At 41.7% G+C, this 22783-nt stretch overlaps 2 protein-coding genes across 2 annotated transcripts in view; one reads left to right on the top strand and one right to left on the bottom strand.

Annotated features, from left to right (window-relative positions):
* LOC124279912 (trifunctional enzyme subunit beta, mitochondrial-like) overlaps nucleotides 1-15402 on the top strand; it is a 33193-nt gene extending 17791 nt beyond the window's left edge. The window contains exons 7-15 of the mRNA XM_046715793.1: nucleotides 101-193; nucleotides 404-491; nucleotides 2432-2556; nucleotides 5825-5882; nucleotides 7537-7552; nucleotides 8138-8225; nucleotides 10634-10708; nucleotides 12682-12846; nucleotides 15038-15402. Coding sequence (XP_046571749.1) covers nucleotides 101-193; nucleotides 404-491; nucleotides 2432-2556; nucleotides 5825-5882; nucleotides 7537-7552; nucleotides 8138-8225; nucleotides 10634-10708; nucleotides 12682-12846; nucleotides 15038-15076 — 747 coding nt within the window. The 3' untranslated portion in view covers nucleotides 15077-15402. The remainder of the gene's footprint in view (nucleotides 1-100; nucleotides 194-403; nucleotides 492-2431; nucleotides 2557-5824; nucleotides 5883-7536; nucleotides 7553-8137; nucleotides 8226-10633; nucleotides 10709-12681; nucleotides 12847-15037) is intronic.
* Nucleotides 15403-16424: 1022 nt separating this feature from the next.
* The window catches only part of LOC124279899 (ATPase family AAA domain-containing protein 2-like), a 62655-nt gene continuing 56296 nt past the window's right edge, over nucleotides 16425-22783 (bottom strand). The window contains 2 exon segments of the mRNA XM_046715779.1: nucleotides 16425-20220; nucleotides 22130-22377. Of these exon segments, the coding sequence (XP_046571735.1) occupies nucleotides 20167-20220; nucleotides 22130-22377 (302 nt within the window). The 3' untranslated portion in view covers nucleotides 16425-20166.

Below are 22783 nucleotides of genomic sequence, written 5' to 3'. Positions count from 1 at the left end.
TTCCACATATGGGTCGAAGACGAAGAGAGAGGTGCATACCGTGAGATAGGATAAGTATGTAAATATACAATTTATAGTTAAAATTTCCAATATGATACAGTTGCCAGCAGTAGCAGAATTCTCCACTGGGGAGACCATGGGCCACTCAGCTGACCGACTGTGTGCAGCCTTCGGGATCACCAGACAGGAACAGGTTGGTACGGTTATCACATGATGTGCCAAGGAAAATACAGAGTTGTATTGTGGAAAGTAATGACTGAAAATAAGTTGTATGTATTTGTATGTAATGGAAGAATGTCGGATAAGTTGATACAGGTGTTTTGAGTAGTTGACACTGATGTTTGACCTCATCTACTGTTTGTTTGGTGTCAACATGTCATAGTTTTCGATTTGTCTGTTTCAGGATGAGTTCGCTGTGAGGTCACACACTTTAGCCAAGGCTGCATCCGACAAAGGACTGCTCACTGACAAGCTGACATACAAGGTTCCAGGTAGGTGCTGCTGACAGTTTGGTAGTCTATCATCACCTATCCATCATTACCCACAGGTGTTTCTGCTGGTTTATTATGATCATGTGTCCTCCACTCAGGTGTTTCTGCTGGTTTATTATGATCACATGTCCTCCACTCAGGTGTTTCTGCTGGTTTATTATGATCACATGTCCTCCACTCAGGTGTTTCTGCTGGTTTAGGTGTTTCTCCACTCTGGTGTTTCTGCTGGTTTATTATGATCATGTGTCCTCCACTCAGGTGTTTCTGCTGGTTTATTATGATCACGTGTCCTCCACTCAGGTGTTTCTGCTGGTTTATTATGATCACGTGTCCTCCACTCAGGTGTTTCTGCTGGTTTATTATGATCACGTGTCCTCCACTCAGGTGTTTCTGCTGGTTTATTATGATCAGGTGTTTCTGCTGGTGTCCTCCACTCAGGTGTTTCTGCTGGTTTATTATGATCACGTGTCCTCCACTCAGGTGTTTCTGCTGGTTTATTATGATCACGTGTCCTCCACTCAGGTGTTTCTGCTGGTTTATTATGATGTGTCCTCCACTCAGGTGTTTCTGCTGGTTTATTATGATCATGTGTCCTCCACTCAGGTGTTTCTGCTGGTTTATTATGATCACATGTCCTCCACTCAGGTGTTTCTGCTGGTTTATTATGATCACGTGTCCTCCACTGGTTTTTCTGCTGATTTATTATGATGTCCTCCACTCAGGTGTTTCTGCTGGTTTATTATGATCACGTGTCCTCCACTCAGGTGTTTCTGCTGGTTTATTATGATCACGTGGTCCTCCACTCAGGTGTTTCTGCTGGTTTATTATGATCACATGTCCTCCACTCTCAGGTGTTTCTGCTGGTTTATTATGATCCATATGATCCTCCACTCAGGTGTTTCTGCTGGTTTATTATGATCATATGTCCTCCACTCAGGTGTTTCTGCTGGTTTATTATGATCACATGTCCTCCACTCAGGTGTTTCTGCTGGTTTATTATGATCACGTGTCCTCCACTCAGGTGTTTCTCCTGGTTTATTATGATCACGTGTCCTCCACTCAGGTGTTTCTGCTGGTTTATTATGATCACGTGTCCTCCACTCAGGTGTTTCTACTGGTTTATTATGATCACGTGTCCTCCACTCAGGTGTTTCTGCTGGTTTATTATGATCACATGTCCTCCACTCAGGTGTTTCTGCTGGTTTTGATATTATGTTTATCACGTGTCCTCCACTCAGGTGTTTCTGCTGGTTTATTATGGTGTCCTCCACTCAGGTGTTTCTGCTGGTTTATTATGATCACGTGTCCTCCACTCAGGTGTTTCTGCTGGTTTATTATGATCACATGTCCTCCACTCAGGTGTTTCTGCTGGTTTATTATGATCACATGTGTCCTCCACTCAGGTGTTTCTGCTGGTTTATTATGATCATGTGTCCTCCACTCAGGTGTTTCTGCTGGTTTATTATGATCATGTGTCCTCCACTCAGGTGTTTCTGCTGGTTTATTTATTATGATCAGGTGTTTCTGCATTATGTCCTCCACTCAGGTGTTTCTGCTGGTTTATTATGATCATGTGTCCTCCACTCAGGTGTGTTTCTGCTGGTTTATTATGATCATGTGTCCTCCACTCAGGTGTTTCTGCTGGTTTATTATGATCATGTGTCCTCCACTCAGGTGTTTCTACTGGTGATTTCTCCTGGTTTATTATGATCATGTGTCCTCCACTCAGGTGTTTCTGCTGGTTTATTATGATCACGTGTCCTCCACTCAGGTGTTTCTGCTGGTTTATTATGATCACGTGTCCTCCACTCAGGTGTTTCTGCTGGTTTATTATGATCACGTGTCCTCCAGCTCAGGTGTTTCTACTGGATTATTATGATCACGTGTCCTCCACTCAGGTGTTTCTGCTGGTTTATTATGATCATGTGTTCTCCACTCAGGTGTTTCTGCACCAGTTGACAAGGACAACGGTATCCGTCCGTCATCCATCCAGGACATGGGAAAACTTCGTGCAGCATTTATCAAGCCACATGGTACAATCACAGCAGCTAATGCATCATTTCTGGTAAGTTGACCAAGTCGTAAGTAATAAGCCCACCTAATTAGGCTTCCTGTATCCATAGTGATCGTGAACTAATCCACCTAATTAGGCTTCCTGTATCCAAAGTGATCGTGAACTAATCCACCTAATTAGGCCCACTGTATCCATAGTGATCATGAACTAGTCCACCTAATTAGGCTTCCTGTATCCATAGTGATCGTGAACTAGTCCACCTAATTAGGCTTCCTGTATCCATAGTGATTGTGAACTAGTCCACCTAATTAGGCTTCCTGTATCCATAGTGATCATGAACTAATCCACCTAATTAGGCTTCCTGTATCCATAGTGATCATGAACTAATCCACCTAATTAGGCCCACTGTATCCATAGTGATCCTGTGCTTCCTGTATCCATAGTGATCGTGAACTAGTCCACCTAATTAGGCCCACTATATCCATAGTGATCATGAACTAATCCACCTAATTAGGCTTCCTGTATCCATAGTGATCGTGAACTAGTCCACCTAGTTAGGCCCACTGTATCCATAGTGATCATGAACAATCCACCTAATTAGGCCCACTGTATCCATAGTGATCGTGAACTAGTCCACCTAATTAGGCCCACTGTATCCATAGTGATCATGAACTAGTCCACCTAATTAGGCCCACTGTATCCATAGTGATCGTGAACTAGTCCACCTAATTAGGCCCACTGTATCCATAGTGATCATGAACTAGTCCACCTAATTAGGCCCACTGTATCCATAGTGATCATGAACTAGTCCACCTAATTAGGCCCACTGTATCCATAATGATCGTGAACTAGTCCACCTAATTAGGCTTCCTGTATGCATAGTGATTGTGAACTAATCCACCTAATTAGGCCCACTGTATCCATAGTGATCGTGAACTAGTCCACCTAATTAGGCCCACTGTATCCATAGTGATCATGAACTAGTCCACCTAATTAGGCTTCCTGTATCCATAGTGACGGTGAACTAATCCACCTAATTAGGCCCACTGTATCCATAGTGATCATGAACTAGTCCACCTAATTAGGCTTCCTGTATCCATAGTGATCGTGAACTAGTCCACCTAATTAGGCTTCCTGTATCCATAGTGATCATGAACTAGTCCACCTAATTAGGCCCACTGTATCCATAGTGATCGTGAACTAGTCCACCTAATTAGGCTTCCTGTATCCATAGTGATCGTGAACTAGTCCACCTAATTAGGCTTCCTGTATCCATAGTGATCATGAACTAGTCCACCTTATTAGGCTTCCTGTATCCATAGTTACCATGAAAAAAATATTTTAATGGTTGGCTGTTCTTGTCCTTACTGGTACTCCTCTCCATAGTGATTCAGATAAAGATAACCTCAGTACCCCATAGTGATTCAGATAAAGATAACGCCAGTACCCAAAGTGATTCAGATAAAGATAACCTCTGTGCTCCATAGTGATTCAGATAAAGATAACCTCAGTACCCCATAGTGATTCGGATAAAGATAACGCCAGTACCCAAAGTGATTCAGATAAAGATAACCTCTGTGCTCCATAGTGATTCAGATAAAGATAACCTCAGTACCCCATAGTGATTCGGATAAAGGTAACGTCAGTACCCTATAGTGATTCAGATAAAGATAACCTCTGTGCTCCATAGTGATTCAGATAAAGATAACCTCAGTACCCCATAGTGATTCAGATAAAGATGACGGTCAGTACCCCATAGTGAGTCAGATAAAGATAACCTCAGTACCCCATAGTGATTCAGATAAAGATAACCTCAGTACCCCATAGTGATTCAGATAAAGATAACCTCAGTACCCCATAGTGAGTCAGATAAAGATAACCTCAGTACCCCATAGTGATTCAGATAAAGATAACCTCAGTACCCCATAGTGATTCAGATAAAGATAACGCCAGTACCCCATAAGGTTTCAGATAAAGATAACCTCTGTGCTGCATAGTGATTCAGATAAAGATAACCTCAGTACCCCATAGTGATTCAGATAAAGGTAACGTCAGTACCCTATAGTGAGTCAGATAAAGATAACGCCAGTACCCTATAAGGTTTCAGATAAAGATAACCTCTGTGCTCCATAGTGATTCAGATAAAGATAACCTCAGTACCCCATAGTGATTCAGATAAAGATAACCTCAGTACCCCATAGTGATTCACATAAATATAACCTCTGTGCTCCATAAGTATTCAGATAAAGATAACCTCAGTACCCCATAGTGATTCAGATAAAGATAACCTCAGTACCCCATAGTGATTCAGATAAAGATAACCTCAGTACCCCATAGTGATTCAGATAAAGATAACCTCAGTACCCCATAGTGATTCACATAAATATAACCTCTGTGCTCCATAAGTATTCAGATAAAGATAACCTCAGTACCCCATAGTGATTCAGATAAAGATAACCTCAGTACCCCATAGTGAGTCAGATAAAGATAACCTCAGTACCCCATAGTGATTCAGATAAAGATAACCTCAGTACCCCATAGTGATTCAGATAAAGATAACGCCAGTACCCCATAAGGTTTCAGATAAAGATAACCTCTGTGCTCCATAGTGATTCAGATAAAGATAACCTCAGTACCCCATAGTGATTCAGATAAAGATAACGTCAGTACCCCATAGTGATTCAGATAAAGATAACGCCAGTACCCTATAAGGTTTCAGATAAAGATAACCTCTGTGCTCCATAGTGATTCAGATAAAGATAACCTCAGTACCCCATAGTGATTCAGATAAAGATAACCCTCAGTACCCCATAGTGATTCAGATAAAGATAACCTCAGTACCCCATAGTGATTCAGATAAAGATAACCTCAGTACCCCATAGTGATTCAGATAAAGATAACCTCAGTACCCCATAGTGATTCAGATAAAGATAACGCCAGTACCCCATAAGGTTTCAGATAAAGATAACCTCTGTGCTCCATAGTGATTCAGATAAAGATAACCTCAGTACCCCATAGTGATTCAGATAAAGATAACGTCAGTACCCTATAGTGAGTCAGATAAAGATAACGCCAGTACCCATAAGGTTTCAGATAAAGATAACCTCTGTGCTCCATAGTGATTCAGATAAAGATAACCTCAGTACCCCATAGTGATTCAGATAAAGATAACCTCAGTACCCCATAGTGATTCAGATAAAGATAACCTCAGTACCCCATAGTTATTCAGCTAAAGTCAAACCGAACACATTTTTCTACAACTCCTCATTTGCCAGTCAAAGAAAAATGGTAAGAACTTGACATTCTTTGTGCCCAACAGACAGATGGAGCCTCTGCCTGTCTCATCATGTCTGAGGAGAAAGCCGATCACACATGCTGTTAGGATAGGTCACTTACTGTTAGGGCCGATCACACATGCTGTTAGGATAGGTCACTTACTGTTAGGGCTGATCACACGTGCTGTTAGGATAGGTCACACAGCAACAGCTAGACTAAGGCTTAGTCTCTGAATATATATAATTTTGATAGTAACAAACAAGCCCATTTATATTGAAAAGGAGCCCTAGGGAGACCAGAGATTCAGAGACTAAGAACATCTGCATTGGGGCTACACGTGCTGGGGTCATTACCAATTAGAAGTCACATCATACAACCATCAGATAACGCTATAAGTGAAAGGCATATTTATTGGCCCTCCTGTTAAGCCCTGTCCTATCTCCATGCTGTCATCACCTCATGTGGGCTGGTCAAGTGCCCCTACTGCTTAACATTTTACTGTTGGGAAACTTGCAGCCCACAATGTCACTTGGACACTAGATGACCAAGTTCAAGATTTGTGAGGAACACCAACAAAATTATTTATGAATTTGAACTTATCTCCAACTTCAAAAGTTTCCATTTGTATATATGCGAAGAGGATATAGATAACCACCTTTTTTTAAACAAACTGTTCAATGGGGCCAGCGTCTGTCTTATGCTTGAAGATGTTCTGGGTATTTCTAGATACTACTTCATCCTCACTAGATTTCACCTTGCATGCCTCAATCACATCACGAAGGTAAACAGATTTAATTCCGAGATGCTGTGCCTTTTGAATTTGGTTCTTCATGAGAAGGCGACTAACGGGGTCGGGTGGTCAGGCTTGCTGACTTGGTTGACACATCATCGTATCCCAATTGCGTAGATGCTCATGCTGTTGACCACTGGATTGTCTGGTCCAGACTCGACCTATTTACAGACCGCCGCCATTTATGGAACATTACTGAATGCGGTGTAAACCAAAACTCACTCACTCACTCACTCTTCATGAGTGCTAGGTCCCTGCCATATGTTTTACTGTTGAGCAAAAATCTTATATCAGGAATAAGAAAAATAACCCTTGTTTTAATTACAATTAAATCCTTAACCGCATTTACAATTGGGCTGCTATGTGTGGACCCAAGTCGGACAATGAAACAATACTTTTTACAACATTACATTCAGGAGGAACCTTTCCCCAAGACTTTGCTGATTTGTCTCTTCAAGACCAGAAACTGTGCACAAGGCCTCCACTATAGCTTCATGTCACCCAATGTGCTTGTTAATTAAGAGTTGACAGATGAAAATGTGAGGCAAGATTCCAGACAACTGGTGAGGATGTTGGTCCGGCCAGCCATGGTAGTTAGATATGTTTACTTTGTAATCCGACCCCCAAAGTGAGTTAGTTTTCTTGCAGATGTTAACAGACCCTGAACCTGAGGAAATCTAGACTTGCTTTATTTAGGGCTTTAGCACTGCAGAGAGGGCTTGGCAGTAGGGAAATTAATGTGGTTCAGGGACTGTGAGACAGACTAAGCAACAGCCACAAGGAACAGTATACCACGTCCACTGCAGTTGTGGGCAGGCTTATCAAGGTGAAGCATCAAAACCCCTCACAACCCAAATCAGGGGTAGGTCTCACTCTGCTGGGGTAGGTCACACGCTGCTGGGGTAGGTCACACACTGCTGGGGTAGGTCAGACCCTGCTGGGGTAGGTATCCGCTGCTGGGGTAGGTCTAACTCTGCTGGGGTAGGTCCACGCTGCTGGGGTAGGTCACACACTGCTGGGGTAGGTCACACACTGCTGGGGTAGGTCACACACTGCTGGGGTAGGTCTAACTCTGCTGGGGTAGGTCAGACCCTGCTGGGGTAGGTCTCACTCTGCTGGGGTAGGTCACACGCTGCTGGGGTAGGTCACACCCTGCTGGGGTAGGTCACACCCTGCTGGGGTAGGTCACACGCTGCTGGGGTAGGTCACACACTGCTGGGGTAGGTCACACGCTTCAGTCTAGTCGTGTATGTAACACATGCTGATGAGATAGGTCATACTCACTGGTGAGAAAGGTTGCCCGCTGCTGGGATTGAGTCTCTTGAGTGCACGTCATTTGTTGAATTGAAATATTCATTTTACTTTATGTAAGGTGGAATGAATTGGATTGTGTAGATTACTAGAAGATGCCTCCTCAGAATTCACAAAGACTTTTTGAAGATAAACACTTGTTTTGTTATCATTCACCCAAAACAGACTGTTGCCATGTTTTGATGATAGGATTGTTACAGCATAACCAATCCTGTGTGTTGGGGTTCCATTGAACATCTGTTTCCTTTTCAACAGCCCAGCATACGCTACACCAAGAATTGTGGAGAAGGCTGGACTCACTCTCTCTGACATCAGCGTCTTCGAGTACCATGAAGCATTTGCAGTATGTCCCCTTGTTACTCACATCACCACTTGAATGGAGCTCACATGGTCACACTCATGGCACCTCTTACATGACACTCACATGGAGGTCACTGTCATGTCACTACTTACATGGCACTCACATGGAGGTCACTGTCATGTCACTACTTACATGGCACACTTATGGAGGTCACTGTCATGGCACCACTTACATGGCACACATATGGAGGTCACTGTCATGTCACCATTTACATGGCACACATATGGAGGTCACTGTCATGTCATTACATGGCACACATATGGAGGTCACTGTCATGTCACCACTTACATGGCACACATATGGAGGTCACTGTCATGTCACCACTTACATGGCATAAACATGGAGATCACTGTCATGGCACACATATGGAGGTCACTGTCATGTGACCACTTACATTGCACAAACATGGAGGTCACTGTCATGTCATTACTTACATGGCACAAACATGGAGGTCACTGTCATGTCACTACTTACATGGCACACATATGGAGGTCACTGTCATGGCACTCACATGGAGGTCACTGTCATGTCACTTCTTACATGACACTCACATGGAGGTCCTCTCATGGCACCTCTTACATGACACTCACATGGAGGTCACTGTCATGTCACTTCTTACATGACACTCACATGGAGGTCACTCTCATGGCACCTCTTACATGACACTCACATGGAGGTCACTCTCATGTCACTACTTACATGGCACACATATGGAGGTCACTGTCATGTCACTACTTGCATGGCACTCACATGGAGGTCACTGTCATGTCATCACTTACATGGCACACATATGGAGGTCACTGTCATGTCACAACGTGCATGGCACAAACATGGAGGTCACGGTCATGTCACAGCGTACATTACACACACATGGAGGTCACTGTCATGTCACCACTTACATGGCACTCACATGGAGGTCACTGTCATGTCACCACTTACATGGCACTCACATGGAGGTCACTGTCATGTCACTACTTACATGGCACAAACATGGAGGTCACTGTCATATCACTACTTACATGGCACACATATGGAGGTCACTGTCATGTAATTACTTACATGGCACAAATATGGAGGTCACTGTCATGTGACCACTTAGATGGCACGAATATGGAGGTCACTGTCATGTCACAACTTACATGGCACACATATGGAGGTAACTGTCATGTCACCACTTATATTGCACTCACATGGAGGTCACTGTCATGTCACCACTTCCATGGCACTCACATGGAGGTCACTGTCATGTCACCACTTACATGACACTCACATGGAGGTCGACCACCTCCGTGGTGTAGTGGTTAGAGCGTCCGCCCGGAGAGAGGAAAGTCGCGGGTTCGATCCCCGACCGCGTCATACCAAAAGACATTTAAATATGGTACTTGTTGGTCCCTGCCTGGCGCTCGGCATTAATGGGTACAACAAGGACTCGTCGGCTCGGAGTCAGTATAATGTGTCTGAGTGGGGTATTCATGCTTCACTGTGGCATGGTATCTCAGTGGGCTAGCACTATAAAACCAGCTTCAGTCTGGGCTAGTACAAGCAGCCACACATACACATACACACGCATGCACGTAGTCATATGAGCGACATATTCTCAAGCACGACGTTAAACCCAATTTCACCTCACCTCACCTCACCTCACATGGAGGTCACTCTCATGTCACCCTCACATGGCACTCACATGGAGGTCACTGTCATGTCACCACTTACATGGCACAAACATGGAGGTCACTCTCATGGTCACCATTTACATGTCAGACTTTTGTCAACATGGAGGTCACTTTCATGTGACACGTGCATGGTGGACACTTCCCATGTGACATGCATGGTGGCCCATGACCATGCGTGCATGGTGGCCACTCCCATGTGACACGCGTGCATGGTGGCCACTCCCATGTGACACGCGGCATGGTGGCGGCTCCCATGTGACACGTGCATGGTGCCCGCTCCCATGTGACACGCGTGCATGGTGGCCACTCCCATGTGACACGCATGCATGACGCAGTATTGGTGGCCACTTCCCCATCCCCATGTGACGGCATGGTGGCCCCTCCCATGTGACACGTGCATGGTGCCCACTCCCATGTGACACGTGCATGGTGCCCACTCCCATGTGACACGTGCATGGTGCCCGCTCCCATGTGACACGTGCATGGTGCCCACTCCCATGTGACATGTGCATGGTGGCCACTCCCATGTGACACGTGCATGGTGCCCACTCCCATGTGACACGTGCATGGTGGCCGCTCCCATTTAACACATGCATGGTAGCCAGCTACATTTAACACATTTATAGTGGCCTCTCCCATTATCAGTTTAACCCCGTCTTCCAGTTGTACCTCGATTTACTGGTTTACCTCCCTTTATCAGTTGTACCCTATTTGCAGGGGCAAATAATGGCAAACCTCAAGGCTCTGGACTCTGACTTCTTCTGCAAGTCGTACATGAACAGATCAGCGAAGGTGAGCAGTTGATTGTGATTCTCATACAGTAAGTAATGCTGCAGTGGGGTTGCGTGACTTCAGTACAACCTGAAATATGCTGCAGTGCCGGGGTTGCGTGACTTCAGTACAACCTGAAATATGCTGCAGTGCCGGGTTGCGTGACTTCAGTACAACCTGAAATATGCTGCAGTGCCAGGGTTGCGTGACTTCAGTACAACCTGAAATATGCTGCAGTGCCAGGGTTGCGTGACTTCAGTACAACCTGAAATATGACTTCAGTACAACCTGAAATATGCCCAGGGTTGCGTGACTTCAGTACAACCTGAAATATGCTGCAGTGCCGGGTTGCGTGACTTCAGTACAACCTGAAATATGCTGCAGTGCCGGGGTTGCGTGACTTCAGTACAACCTGAAATATGCTGCAGTGCCGGGGTTGCGTGACTTCAGTACAACCTGAAATATGCTGCAGTGCCAGGGTTGCGTGACTTCAGTACAACCTGAAATATGCTGCAGTGCCGGGTTGCGTGACTTCAGTACAACCTGAAATATGCTGCAGTGGGGTTGCGTGACTTCAGTACAACCTGAAATATGCTGCAGTGCCGGGGTTGCGTGACTTCAGTACAACCTGAAATATGCTGCAGTGCCGGGGTTGCGTGACTTCAGTACAACCTGAAATATGCTGCAGTGGGGTTGCGTGACTTCAGTACAACCTGAAATATGCTGCAGTGCCGGGTTGCGCGTGACTTCAGTACAACCTGAAATATGCTGCAGTGCCGGGGGTTCAGCGTGACTTCAGTACAACCTGAAATATGCTGCAGTGCCGGGGTTGCGTGACTTCAGTACAACCTGAAATATGCTGCAGTGCCGGGGTTGCGTGACTTCAGTACAACCTGAAATATGCTGCAGTGCCAGGGTTGCGTGACTTCAGTACAACCTGAAATATGCTGCAGTGCCAGGGGTTGCGTGACTTCAGTACAACCTGAAATATGCTGCAACCTGAAATATGCTGCAGTGCCGGGGGGTTGCGTTGACTTCAGTACAACCTGAAATATGCTGCAGTGCAGGTTGCGTGACTTCAGTACAACCTGAAATATGCTGCAGTGCCGAGGTTGCGTGACTTCAGTACAACCTGAAATATGCTGCAGTGCTTCAGTACAACCTGAAATATGCTGCAGTGCCAGGGTTGCGTGACTTCAGTCATGCTGCAGTGCCGGGGTTGCGGACTTCAGTACAACCTGAAATATGCTGCAGTGCCGGGGTTGCGTGACTTCAGTACAACCTGAAATATGCTGCAGTGCCAGGGTTTGCGTGACTTCAGTACAACCTGAAATATGCTGCAGTGCCAGGCGTGACTTCAGTACAACCTGAAATATGCTGCAGTGCCAGGGTTGCGTGACTTCAGTACAACCTGAAATATGCTGAAATATGCTGCACTTCAGTACAACCTGAAATATGCTGCAGTGCCGGGTTGCGTGACTTCAGTACAACCTGAAATATGCTGCAGTGCCAGGGTTGCGTGACTTCAGTACAACCTGAAATATGCTGCAGTGCCGGGTTGCGGGGTACAACCTGAAATATGCTGCAGTGACTTCAGTACAACCTGAAATATGCTGCAGTGCCGGGGTTGCGTGACTTCAGTACAACCTGAAATATGCTGCAGTGCCAGGGTTGCGTGACTTCAGTACAACCTGAAATATGCTGCAGTGCCGGGGTTGCGTGACTTCAGTACAACCTGAAATATGCTGCAGTGCCGGGGTTGCGTGACTTCAGTACAACCTGAAATATGCTGCAGTGCCGGGGTTGCGTGACTTCAGTACAACCTGAAATATGCTGCCCTGGTTTCTGGTTAACTGGTGTGGAGAAACTTTCATTTCTATTGTTCCATTTATCAAGACAATATGTTAATGAAGTTTCACAATGTTGACAACCAAATCAAAAACAGTTACTTTTTTATTACTATTACCTACCTACACTAATGTTGATTTGTGCAGTTTGGAGCCCCGCCCATGGAGAAGCTGAACTTGTGGGGGGGCTCACTTTCCCTGGGCCATCCGTTTGGAGCCACTGGAGTAAGGCTGGTGACAACAGCAGCCAATCGTCTGGAGGCCGAGGATGGACAGTACGCTGTTGTTGCAGCATGTGCAGCAGGAGGACTGGTCAGTATGCACAAAGATCAGTTGACCCCCATGGAGGCACCACACGCACTAGTAACATTGTAGATTATCTTGCCTCACACATAAATACTAGTAACATTGTAGATTATCTTGCCTCACACATAAATGTCGTTTTCTGATTAGCTGAGCGCTCTTCTATTATTTTCAATGTACTCCGCTAACAAGCAAGAAACATTTTCTATGTACCCCGCTGAGAATGCCAACTCATTTGGTACTTCGTGGTAGTAATTCTTTATCGCAAATAACATTGAATCACGTATGATGTACGGAAATTACCGATATTTTGTGACTGCAAATTCGATTGGAAGGGAGATAACTCAAAATTTGTTGTTCTTGTCGTCTGGTACTCCATACTATGATCCGACACAGTTCAAAATTACAGTTTAGGTGTTCGGTAAGATAAATACTTTCACTGGTCCCATCAGCCTATGTCCCCCTCGAGACCAGTCAACAACTCATAATATCACTGTGTGATTACTGAAGATGGTAACATTGTAGAATATTACTGTGAGTACTGAAGCTGGTAACATTGTAGAATATCACTGATTACTGCTTCTGGTAACATTGTAGAATATTACTGTGATTACTGAAGCTGGTAACATTGTAGAATATCACTGATTACTCAAGCTGGGAACATTGTAGAATATTACTGTGATTACCTAAGCTGGTAACATTGTAGAATATTACTGTGTGATTACTCAAGCTGGTAACATTGTAGAATATCACTGATTACTCAAGCTGGTAACATTGTAGAATATTACTGTGTGATTACTGAAGCTGGTAACATTGTAGAATATCACTGATTACTGAAGCTGGTAACATTGTAGAATATTACTGTGTGATTACTGAAGCTGGTAACATTGTAGAATATCACTGATTACTGAAGCTGGTAACATTGTAGAATATTACTGTGTGATTACTGAAGCTGGTAACATTGTAGAATATCACTGTGATTACTGAAGCTGGTAACATTGTAGAATATTACTGTGTGATTACTGAAGCTGGTAACATTGTAGAATATCACTGATTACTCAAGCTGGTAACATTGTAGAATATTACTGTGATTACTGAAGCTGGTAACATTGTAGAATATCCCTGTGATTACTGAAGCTGGTAACATTGTAGAATATTACTGTGTGATTACTGAAGCTGGTAACATTGTAGAATATCACTGTGATTACTGAAGCTGGTAACATTGTAGAATATTACTGTGTGATTACTCAAGCTGGTAACATTGTAGAATATCACTGATTACTCAAGCTGGTAACATTGTAGAATATTACTGTGATTACTGAAGCTGGTAACATTGTAGAATATCACTGTGATTACTGAAGCTGGTAACATTGTAGAATATTACTGTGTGATTACTGAAGCTGGTAACATTGTAGATCCTGTGATATCACTGTGTGATTACTGAAGCTGGTAACATTGTAGAATATCACTGTGTGATTACTCAAGCTGGTAACATTGTAGAATATCACTGTGATTACTCAAGCTGGTAATATTGTAGAATTAACACTGTGTGATTACTCAAGCTGGAAACATTGTAGATTGTAAACAAAAAGTCACCGTGTTCTTTAATCTGATTGGTTAAAAAACATGATCGAATGGTATTAGATTCCTGGAAAATTTTTGCAAAACACGTACAAACATCGCACACAATTGTATTGTTGAGTTATCAGCAGTGGTGACGTCATTCAAATCATATTGTGACATAAAGTCGGAATGACGTCACAAATGAGCAGTTCCAGATGCTACCATGGGAACCAGCCGAAACAGCCAGTTGATGACACTTCACTGCTGTGCCTGTACTCAATGTCAACGAGTGCAGTCAGTAAAACCCATGTGGGCCTCTTGGTGTACTTTTGTGTTTACAATGTCAATAGACATCACGTGTTGGCCAATTTCCGGGTCGGTTCCAAATGAATTCCTGTGTTTCAAATACCCAATAACACCCGGAAATTGGCCAACACGTGATGTTTATCTCCTAAATATTATGATTTATCCACTGGTCCAAAGCCATGTGAAGGCTTCTTGTCTGATAAGTTATAAAACTAGGACCTACTCGAAATAGTGTCGAATATACATTGCATGTAGACTTAACTATTATTTATCATATTCCAATCTCCAAAGATTTAATTTTAGAAACTTTTATTTCACTTCTTTGTTTCAGGGTCATGCCATGGTCGTTGAAAGGTACCCAACTAAATAGAGTACTACAGCTTGTTTCTGTATATACCGCTATGATCCATCATTCATCACTGACTGTACAGCTCCTCCACAGATTGAGCTGTGTAAATACTGTGAATTCATGCTGTTTCTACTGTTACATTGGATGGTCGTCGACTATGACATATTTTGATATTTCTGCTCAGTTTTGTGGAAAGTGCTACCAGAAGAGACATGTATACAACACCAATGACATAACAAGGTGTGTACATCAGACGGGAGACTTTGTGCTGTGTAACACAATCATCAGTTTGGATAAAAGAATTGTTGATTTTGTTCGAGTGTATATTAAAGTATTTATACCTCTGACCATACCCTTTTTTTCTCAAACATTGTGTCAGTGTGCAGCCCACTACACCAGTAGGTAATGGCATAGGATTTAGGCAGAATTTCATTCTCCTTACTGAAACATTAGTGTCAGATCTATCTCTGAAGTCATATTCTAAACAAAATTGGTTTGAGGCATAACTCAGATGATATCAAAATCATTTGTTTGGTGGGCCCCAAATCTAAAAAGGTTTTGACTATATGAAGGTCATTCTGAATGCAAGCAAGACACTGATAGTATTATATTGTAATACTGTAGCTACTCATTTCAATGCCTGTCACAATAATTTTAATAGTGTTCAACACGTCACTTTGGCAATATCACAGCAGGGGGACACCAGAAATGGGCTTCACACATTGTACCCATGTTGGGGCTCAACCAGCTCATGCTTTAACCATTAAGCGGCCTTCACACGGCAAACTAAAGTTTGAGTGTGTGAACATTCCAACAACTCACCACCAATACCAATTACAGAGTTGTCAAACTGTTGTCGAGAAATAGGATCGGTCTCTATTCTCACCAACTTTTCCATCAAACTTGTGTCGTTCAGAAACAACCAATTGGAGTTGACGAAATCGCCATGTGACCCCCACCGATAGAGACATGTGTTTGATGTGTGAAAATGCGAGTTTGACTTTTTAAATTTCCACAACATGTGTTGTCAACTTAAGTTTGCCGTGTGAAGGCTGCTTTTGGCTACCCCACTGCCCCTTGAATACAGGGACGTTAGTAGCCCAAACACTTCTGAACATTACAGTTTCTCCATACATTGAAAAAACTGGTTTCAATCACAAGTTGTGTAAAGAGTGCTCCAAGGGACATGACTCTATGGGGTTCGCTTGAAATAATGTTCGGTCTGTACAGAGTCGATTTAATGTAACTTTTTAGTTTAATATTGTAATTTAATCAGTTATATAGCAGCTTCCCTGAGGGCTGATAGTACTATTGAAAGAAGTGTGGTGTGATATAGTGCCTTTAAAGACAAGCAATTACAGCCTTTATATTACTGGTTGGTAAAATAGTTTAATATACAAATACAAGTATGTACAAAATGCAACAATAAATATATTGAACATATGAAAATGTTCTTACTCTAAAATAAATGAAAACATTTGCATAGCATGCAAGTGTTTTCACTGAAAGGTCAGCACTGTTGTTGACATGGCTGTGTGACTTACAGTGGATAATGGGGCAGGAAGAGATCGGGGCCCATCGGGTTTCATGACTGGAGGAGTTGTGTCCATGAGTATTTGCCCTATACAGAGTGATGTGTGCATGGCGTGGAAGACAAACAACCATGAGATGATGCTGGCAGTTGATTTCATACAAGCTCTGTTGTCAACATGAATATGACCAGTCCAATAAAGCCCTATGACAAATATCACATGTTAGTTTGCCATGTACCTTTACATCAACACACAGATGTTACAATGTTATTGCCTGAGAAAAGTAGGAGCCATTTTGTTACTGCAGGCTGCCAAATGCAAGACGCTGATCTCGGTCTTGAGATGTTTGCTGTTGCCATGTCCCTATAGTGACATCTGGCTCACTCCAAATGAATGTTCACTCACTGAAAAACACAAACTAGCAGTCATCATCCAATTTTTCCTCATCTACATTTTCAGCACGTTTGATGCAAGAGCACCCAGTAAACCAAGCAGTTGACCCTTGTCCAAGTATCAAGCATGTCAATCTCATAGCACCTACACTTCAATCGGCTGATGGTAGCACTGTGTCTCACACCTACATATTACACAGATGTCCTAAACAAACATCACCTTACATTACATACAAACCAATACTGGACAAAATAACTGGTTATTTAAGGATTAAAACAAGAAACTCAATCTAGTGCTATGTTTCTCTGACAGAAAAATTGTTACATGTATCTTCCAATTCGTTTTTCAGTACTGACATAACATACATGCGAAAATAAAATAGGCCGAAATGTCACCTCTACAAATAAGTCACACAAGAGTGTAAGTAAAAAGAATAAAACCTGTCGAAAAACATACATTTGATTTACTGCTTTCACTACTTAACCCCCAACTTCAAATGCTACATTGATTTACACAATTAACACTTGGCATAGTGAAGAACAGTTAATGTCAGGAAAACATTCATGTTCTATGAGGGTCAGTTTCTGTAACTGATCTAATCCAAGGTCCCTTGGCATCACTCGACTTCATATATAAACATAAGTCAATGCATGTATTCAGTAATGAAATATCAATAGAAAAGTCTGGCAGTGTTGAAACAAGTAGCTGAGTTTCATGGAATTTGCATTGTGTTAACGATTAACATGTGAAAATGAAAACCAGTTACTTGAGAATGATGACGTGTTAAACGGACATGGACTAGACATTGCAAAAACAGTTAGATCATACCCAACAGAAACTTTTAAAGACCACTTCCTTTGTTTACACATATGCAGAAGCTACTCGTAACCGATGTAGACATACAACATTGTCTAAGATCTGTACATTTGAAGTGGGGCAGACTCACTCAACTACATGGAATGTCGAATCAGTTTCCTGCCATCTGGAGATCCTGAGATGAAGTCACTTCAGAACATACATAAGACAGCAAGTGCGATGGACCAGTGTTGGGTTCAACCATCAGTTGTTCTTGCACCCCACTTCAACGTGCAGACAGAGAGGAAAAGTCAAGTACACTACTCAGAATAATGTTGAAGAACATGTGATTCTTTCACATTACTATGTCCCACTGTCATGCCGTACTCGATGTATAGTAAACACAGTAATATGAAAGGTGCGGCTTTTCATTAACTATTTTGGAGTAGCATACATTAACATTGGTCGTACATTTGTTAAAATTATATTCCTGAATTACTTAATGTCATATTTGCAGTTGTTTCTATCAGGAAATCTCTAAACTAGAGGCTGATCAATTCTTTCAATTACCCACTCAAAACTATGGAATGGAACTTCACAAAATGATAAGTACTCACATGGTTTAACTGGATTACCTAAAGTGATACTGAAACAAACCTTTCAGAAATCTTTCACCTTTGATCATTTCACTAAACTGCAGAAAACTGCTAACTCTCATATCAAAGTAATACCAACTAATTTCAGGCCAGTATAGGATAGTTTGATCAATATGTTAAATATATCAATATATACATCAAAAAACATTCCACAGTTCAAAAATAGACATTAGAAAATATGGGGAGTGATTGTCTTAATAACCTACATATATGTTTATATCTTCACCATTATGTCCTTCTAAGCATTTTAAGGACGAAACAGTGGAACTTCATTCTTCATAGTGACAACAAAACATAAATATGCCAAAAATACAGATGCCATGTTTTGACATATTCATCAATTGCAATCAATCATGATTTGAAAAAAACCCAACCATTATTAAACTAAACTCCCAAACTTCTGATTCATAAAAACATTTTCCCCTATATGCAATTTTGGTGACAATGTTTAACTTGTTAACAACTTTCTACACATGTATCAACAACTGAAAGCATATCTTTCATAGCATACTACACACGTGCAATCAGATTTACAAGTGACAAAGACTTACATGGAAACAGAGATGAGATCACAATATTCAGTAGCATAAGATAATCATTATATAACGTCTACAATAAATAATGTAAACAGCCAAAATAAATATAAATTTACCTTTTAAGCCTGAGAAATATTAAAGTAAAAAATCCTGTACACAGCAGTTTGGGGTTTCATCAACTGAAGCATGTTTTCCGATGACATTGAAAGGAGACAGCAAACAGAGAATTGCTGGACACAACCAAACAGGGTTGCACAAAGTAATCTCAGCGCTGTTTAGCCCCATGTGCCAATGATGACATCCTAGTTAACTCACACTGCAACAATGTGGCTCTCAGTTAACCCAGATCTAAAAATCTAAAGAGCAAATACAGCAATGTCAGTAACCTTTCACAATGGTACTTCTTCTCTAGAAACTATTAAATTCTAATTCTTAACAGAATGAATCAGCACAAATCTAATACTGACAAGGGTATGTTTCAAATAAATGCCTTAAAACAAAGTTTTCATATTCTTCACTGTTTTCCCATGAAATCAGCATGTTTCATTATAATATCATATACATACATATCCATCACTAAAACCTCATACATTAACCAATACATGATTCAAGGTATTTTTTTCTCGTCATTTTAAATCAGTCTAGTAAAAACATCAATAATCAGATTAAAACATTGGTGCCTAAATGTTTGGCCCTAGAGAGAATTGGCAATACACATGATAGCCTAGTGACACTGTACACAATAAATAGGACCTAATAAATATGATGCTATGATACAAACAGGTAGTAAGTCACTCCGAGATGTTGGTGGAGACGAGGCCGCCGAGGGAGTATGGTTGGTCCACATCATGCAGATGAACGATGATTATGCTGCACTTATTATGTCCTTGACCTGATATGAGGTATTTATACTTCAAATGGTCGTTGGTATTGGCACGGTTGAGCTGCATTCATACAAAAGTCAGTATGGAATTGAAATGTGTATAAACCTCTCCTGAAAGTATTCTCGACTTTGTAAAGTTGACCTGATTTTTACCTGGGTTTGAGGCACTTGCATATTTGAGCACAAAACAAACATACCACTGACATGCACACTTGTAATCCCATTTACACAACCTTGCATACAAGCATACAAACATACATATATGCATGCACGCACACACACACACGTACACACACACAGGTTCGAGCTCTGATGTTTACACACTTGAGGGCCATTGCTTGGAGTGGTAGTCCAACTTGCTCTCAAGTTCCTTAAAAGAAAAAGAAATGTGCATATGCAGTGGTCATACATTAACTTTATCTCATTATGGACATTTTCATGAATGTAAAAAAACAATAAATAAACACATTTATCATCTAATGGAGGGTGTTATCGGTGCAATTGTTGTTCTTTTAGACAGAAAGTTGTTTTTTTTAGGCATGAGTTATGTTTACACTGTATTAGCGACTAGTCACAACCATATGCCGCCATCATGAACGACCTTCATCTTGGTGTACCGCTAAGTATTCTTATGCGAAGGCTTGATTCTCTTCACATAAAAATTCACGTACAATTTGCTTCTTTTTTAGAGTAATTTTAAGAATGACATTATATGATAAAGAGATTATCAACCTCGTGTGTTTCCATATCATTAATATCATATATTAGGAATATAAATTATGTACTATGCTCACCAAAGGCTCACATAATACAATTTGTATTCCTAATATATGATACTAATAACACGGAAACACACTTGGTTAATAATCTCTATTTATTCAACAGACACAAATGAGGTTGCCAACAAGGAAAAGCTTGAACTAGCTCTACACAACGATGTGATACCAACTAGCTCTACACAATGATGTGATACCAACTAGCTCTACACAATGATGTGATACCAACTAGCTCTACACAACGATGTGATACCAACTAGCTCTACACAACGATGTGATACCAACTAGCTCTACACAACGATGTGATACCAACTAGCTCTACACACGATGTGATACCAACTAGCTCTACACAATGATGTGATACCAACTAGCTCTACACAATGTGATACCAACTAGCTCTACACAATGATGTGATACCAACTAGCTCTACACAATGATGTGATACCAACTAGCTCTACACAATGATGTGATACCAACTAGCTCTACACAATGATGTGATACCAACTAGCTCTACGATGTGATACAACTAGCTCTACACAATGATGTGATGTGATACCAACTAGCTCTCTACACACACACAATGATGTGATACCAACTAGCTCTACACAAGCGATGTAATACCAACTAGCTCTACACATGATGATGATGTGATACCAAATGATGTGATACCAACTAGCTCTACACAATGATGTGATACCAACTAGCTCTACACAATGATGTGATAGCTCTACAAATGATGTGATACCAACTAGCTCTACACAATGATGTGATACCAACTAGCTCTACACAACGATGTGATACCAACTAGCTCTACACAATGATGTGATACCAACTAGCTCTACACAATGATGTGATACCAACTAGCTCTACACAATGATGTGATACAATGATAGTGATACCAACTAGCTCTACACAGCGATGTGATACCAACTAGCTCTACACAATGATGTGATACCAACTAGCTCTACACGATGTGATACCAACTCTAGCTCACAAATGATGTGCCATGTTCTATGATGATAAATTCACACAAAGGATTCCATATGTTCATGGTGTAAAAGCTTCTGTAAACATGTTTGCAAATCTGTTGCCACTAAGAATACCTGGTGGGGGAGAAAATCCAGAGATCTTTCTGAAGGACAGAAGTGTTTATTATGATGTTCACACCATAGAATCACCAGCACTGTGGTGGTAATAATATCAAAAAGTCACATGCACAAACTATTGGTTGAAATACTGTTGAAAGTTTGGGGGTAAAATCATTACCAACATAAAATAATGGCCTGGATTAGCAGCTCTGGTATATGCTGTATCCAAAGGTAGCTTGATGAAATAAAAATATGTCAAAATTTCTAGTATTTTATGGAGTGGTAAATATCACATGTTGGGAGTACAAATATAATGTATGATGCATCCCTGACATCTCACATGGAGCTATTCATGCTGCCCTGTAATTCCCTTGGACATTATTTCAATTCAGCACACGGATTAAAGATGACGTACCTCAGAAAGCTCAGTCTTGTCATAATCTTTCCTGTGTCTGTAGATGCACTGACTGAAGACACTGTACAGCTTCTCCAGTCGTTCAAGACAGTAATTGTCAGTAACAATTACTACTTTATCAAGTAATCGTTGTAGGCGAGGTAGGTCAAAGACGAGCGGTGGTAAACTTTCCTCCAGGAGTTCCAGTGCTCGCTGTTGCTGCTGTGTCTGAAGGCGCGATTTTGTTGAGCGGAACTTCCTCTGCGATTCTGTTACACCAAAACAACATAAAATGAAATTAGTCATTCACAAATGCAGTAAGATTGATCACACGGTTGGTCAGCAAGTCATTAACAAGTGCAGCAAGACTCCTGAAATGGTTTTCAGTAAGTCAACAATGACAGTAATCATCAATTAGCTTTGTTTTCTTGATGACAACCAACAATGATTGTTGTGTAATATATACTGAACAGTGACCAACGCCAATTGCTTCCACATTAAACAAGTGTTCTCAGTGAGTGAGTGTAGGTTTCAGGGTTCTCCGAGCAGCCTTTAGATGTTGGTTGACAATTACATGTTCACACACACACAAAATGACCTTCTTTAGTACGACTGAGGCAACATTTCAGAGTAGATTCTGAAACCGAAATCAATCTCCACAGATAAAACATGGTG

The sequence above is a fragment of the Haliotis rubra genome, unplaced genomic scaffold, assembly GCF_003918875.1.
Source record: "Haliotis rubra isolate DU_JTF1 unplaced genomic scaffold, ASM391887v1 Scf258, whole genome shotgun sequence".
Lineage (NCBI taxonomy): Eukaryota > Metazoa > Mollusca > Gastropoda > Lepetellida > Haliotidae > Haliotis > Haliotis rubra.
This window is presented reverse-complemented; position numbering and strand designations above follow the sequence as displayed.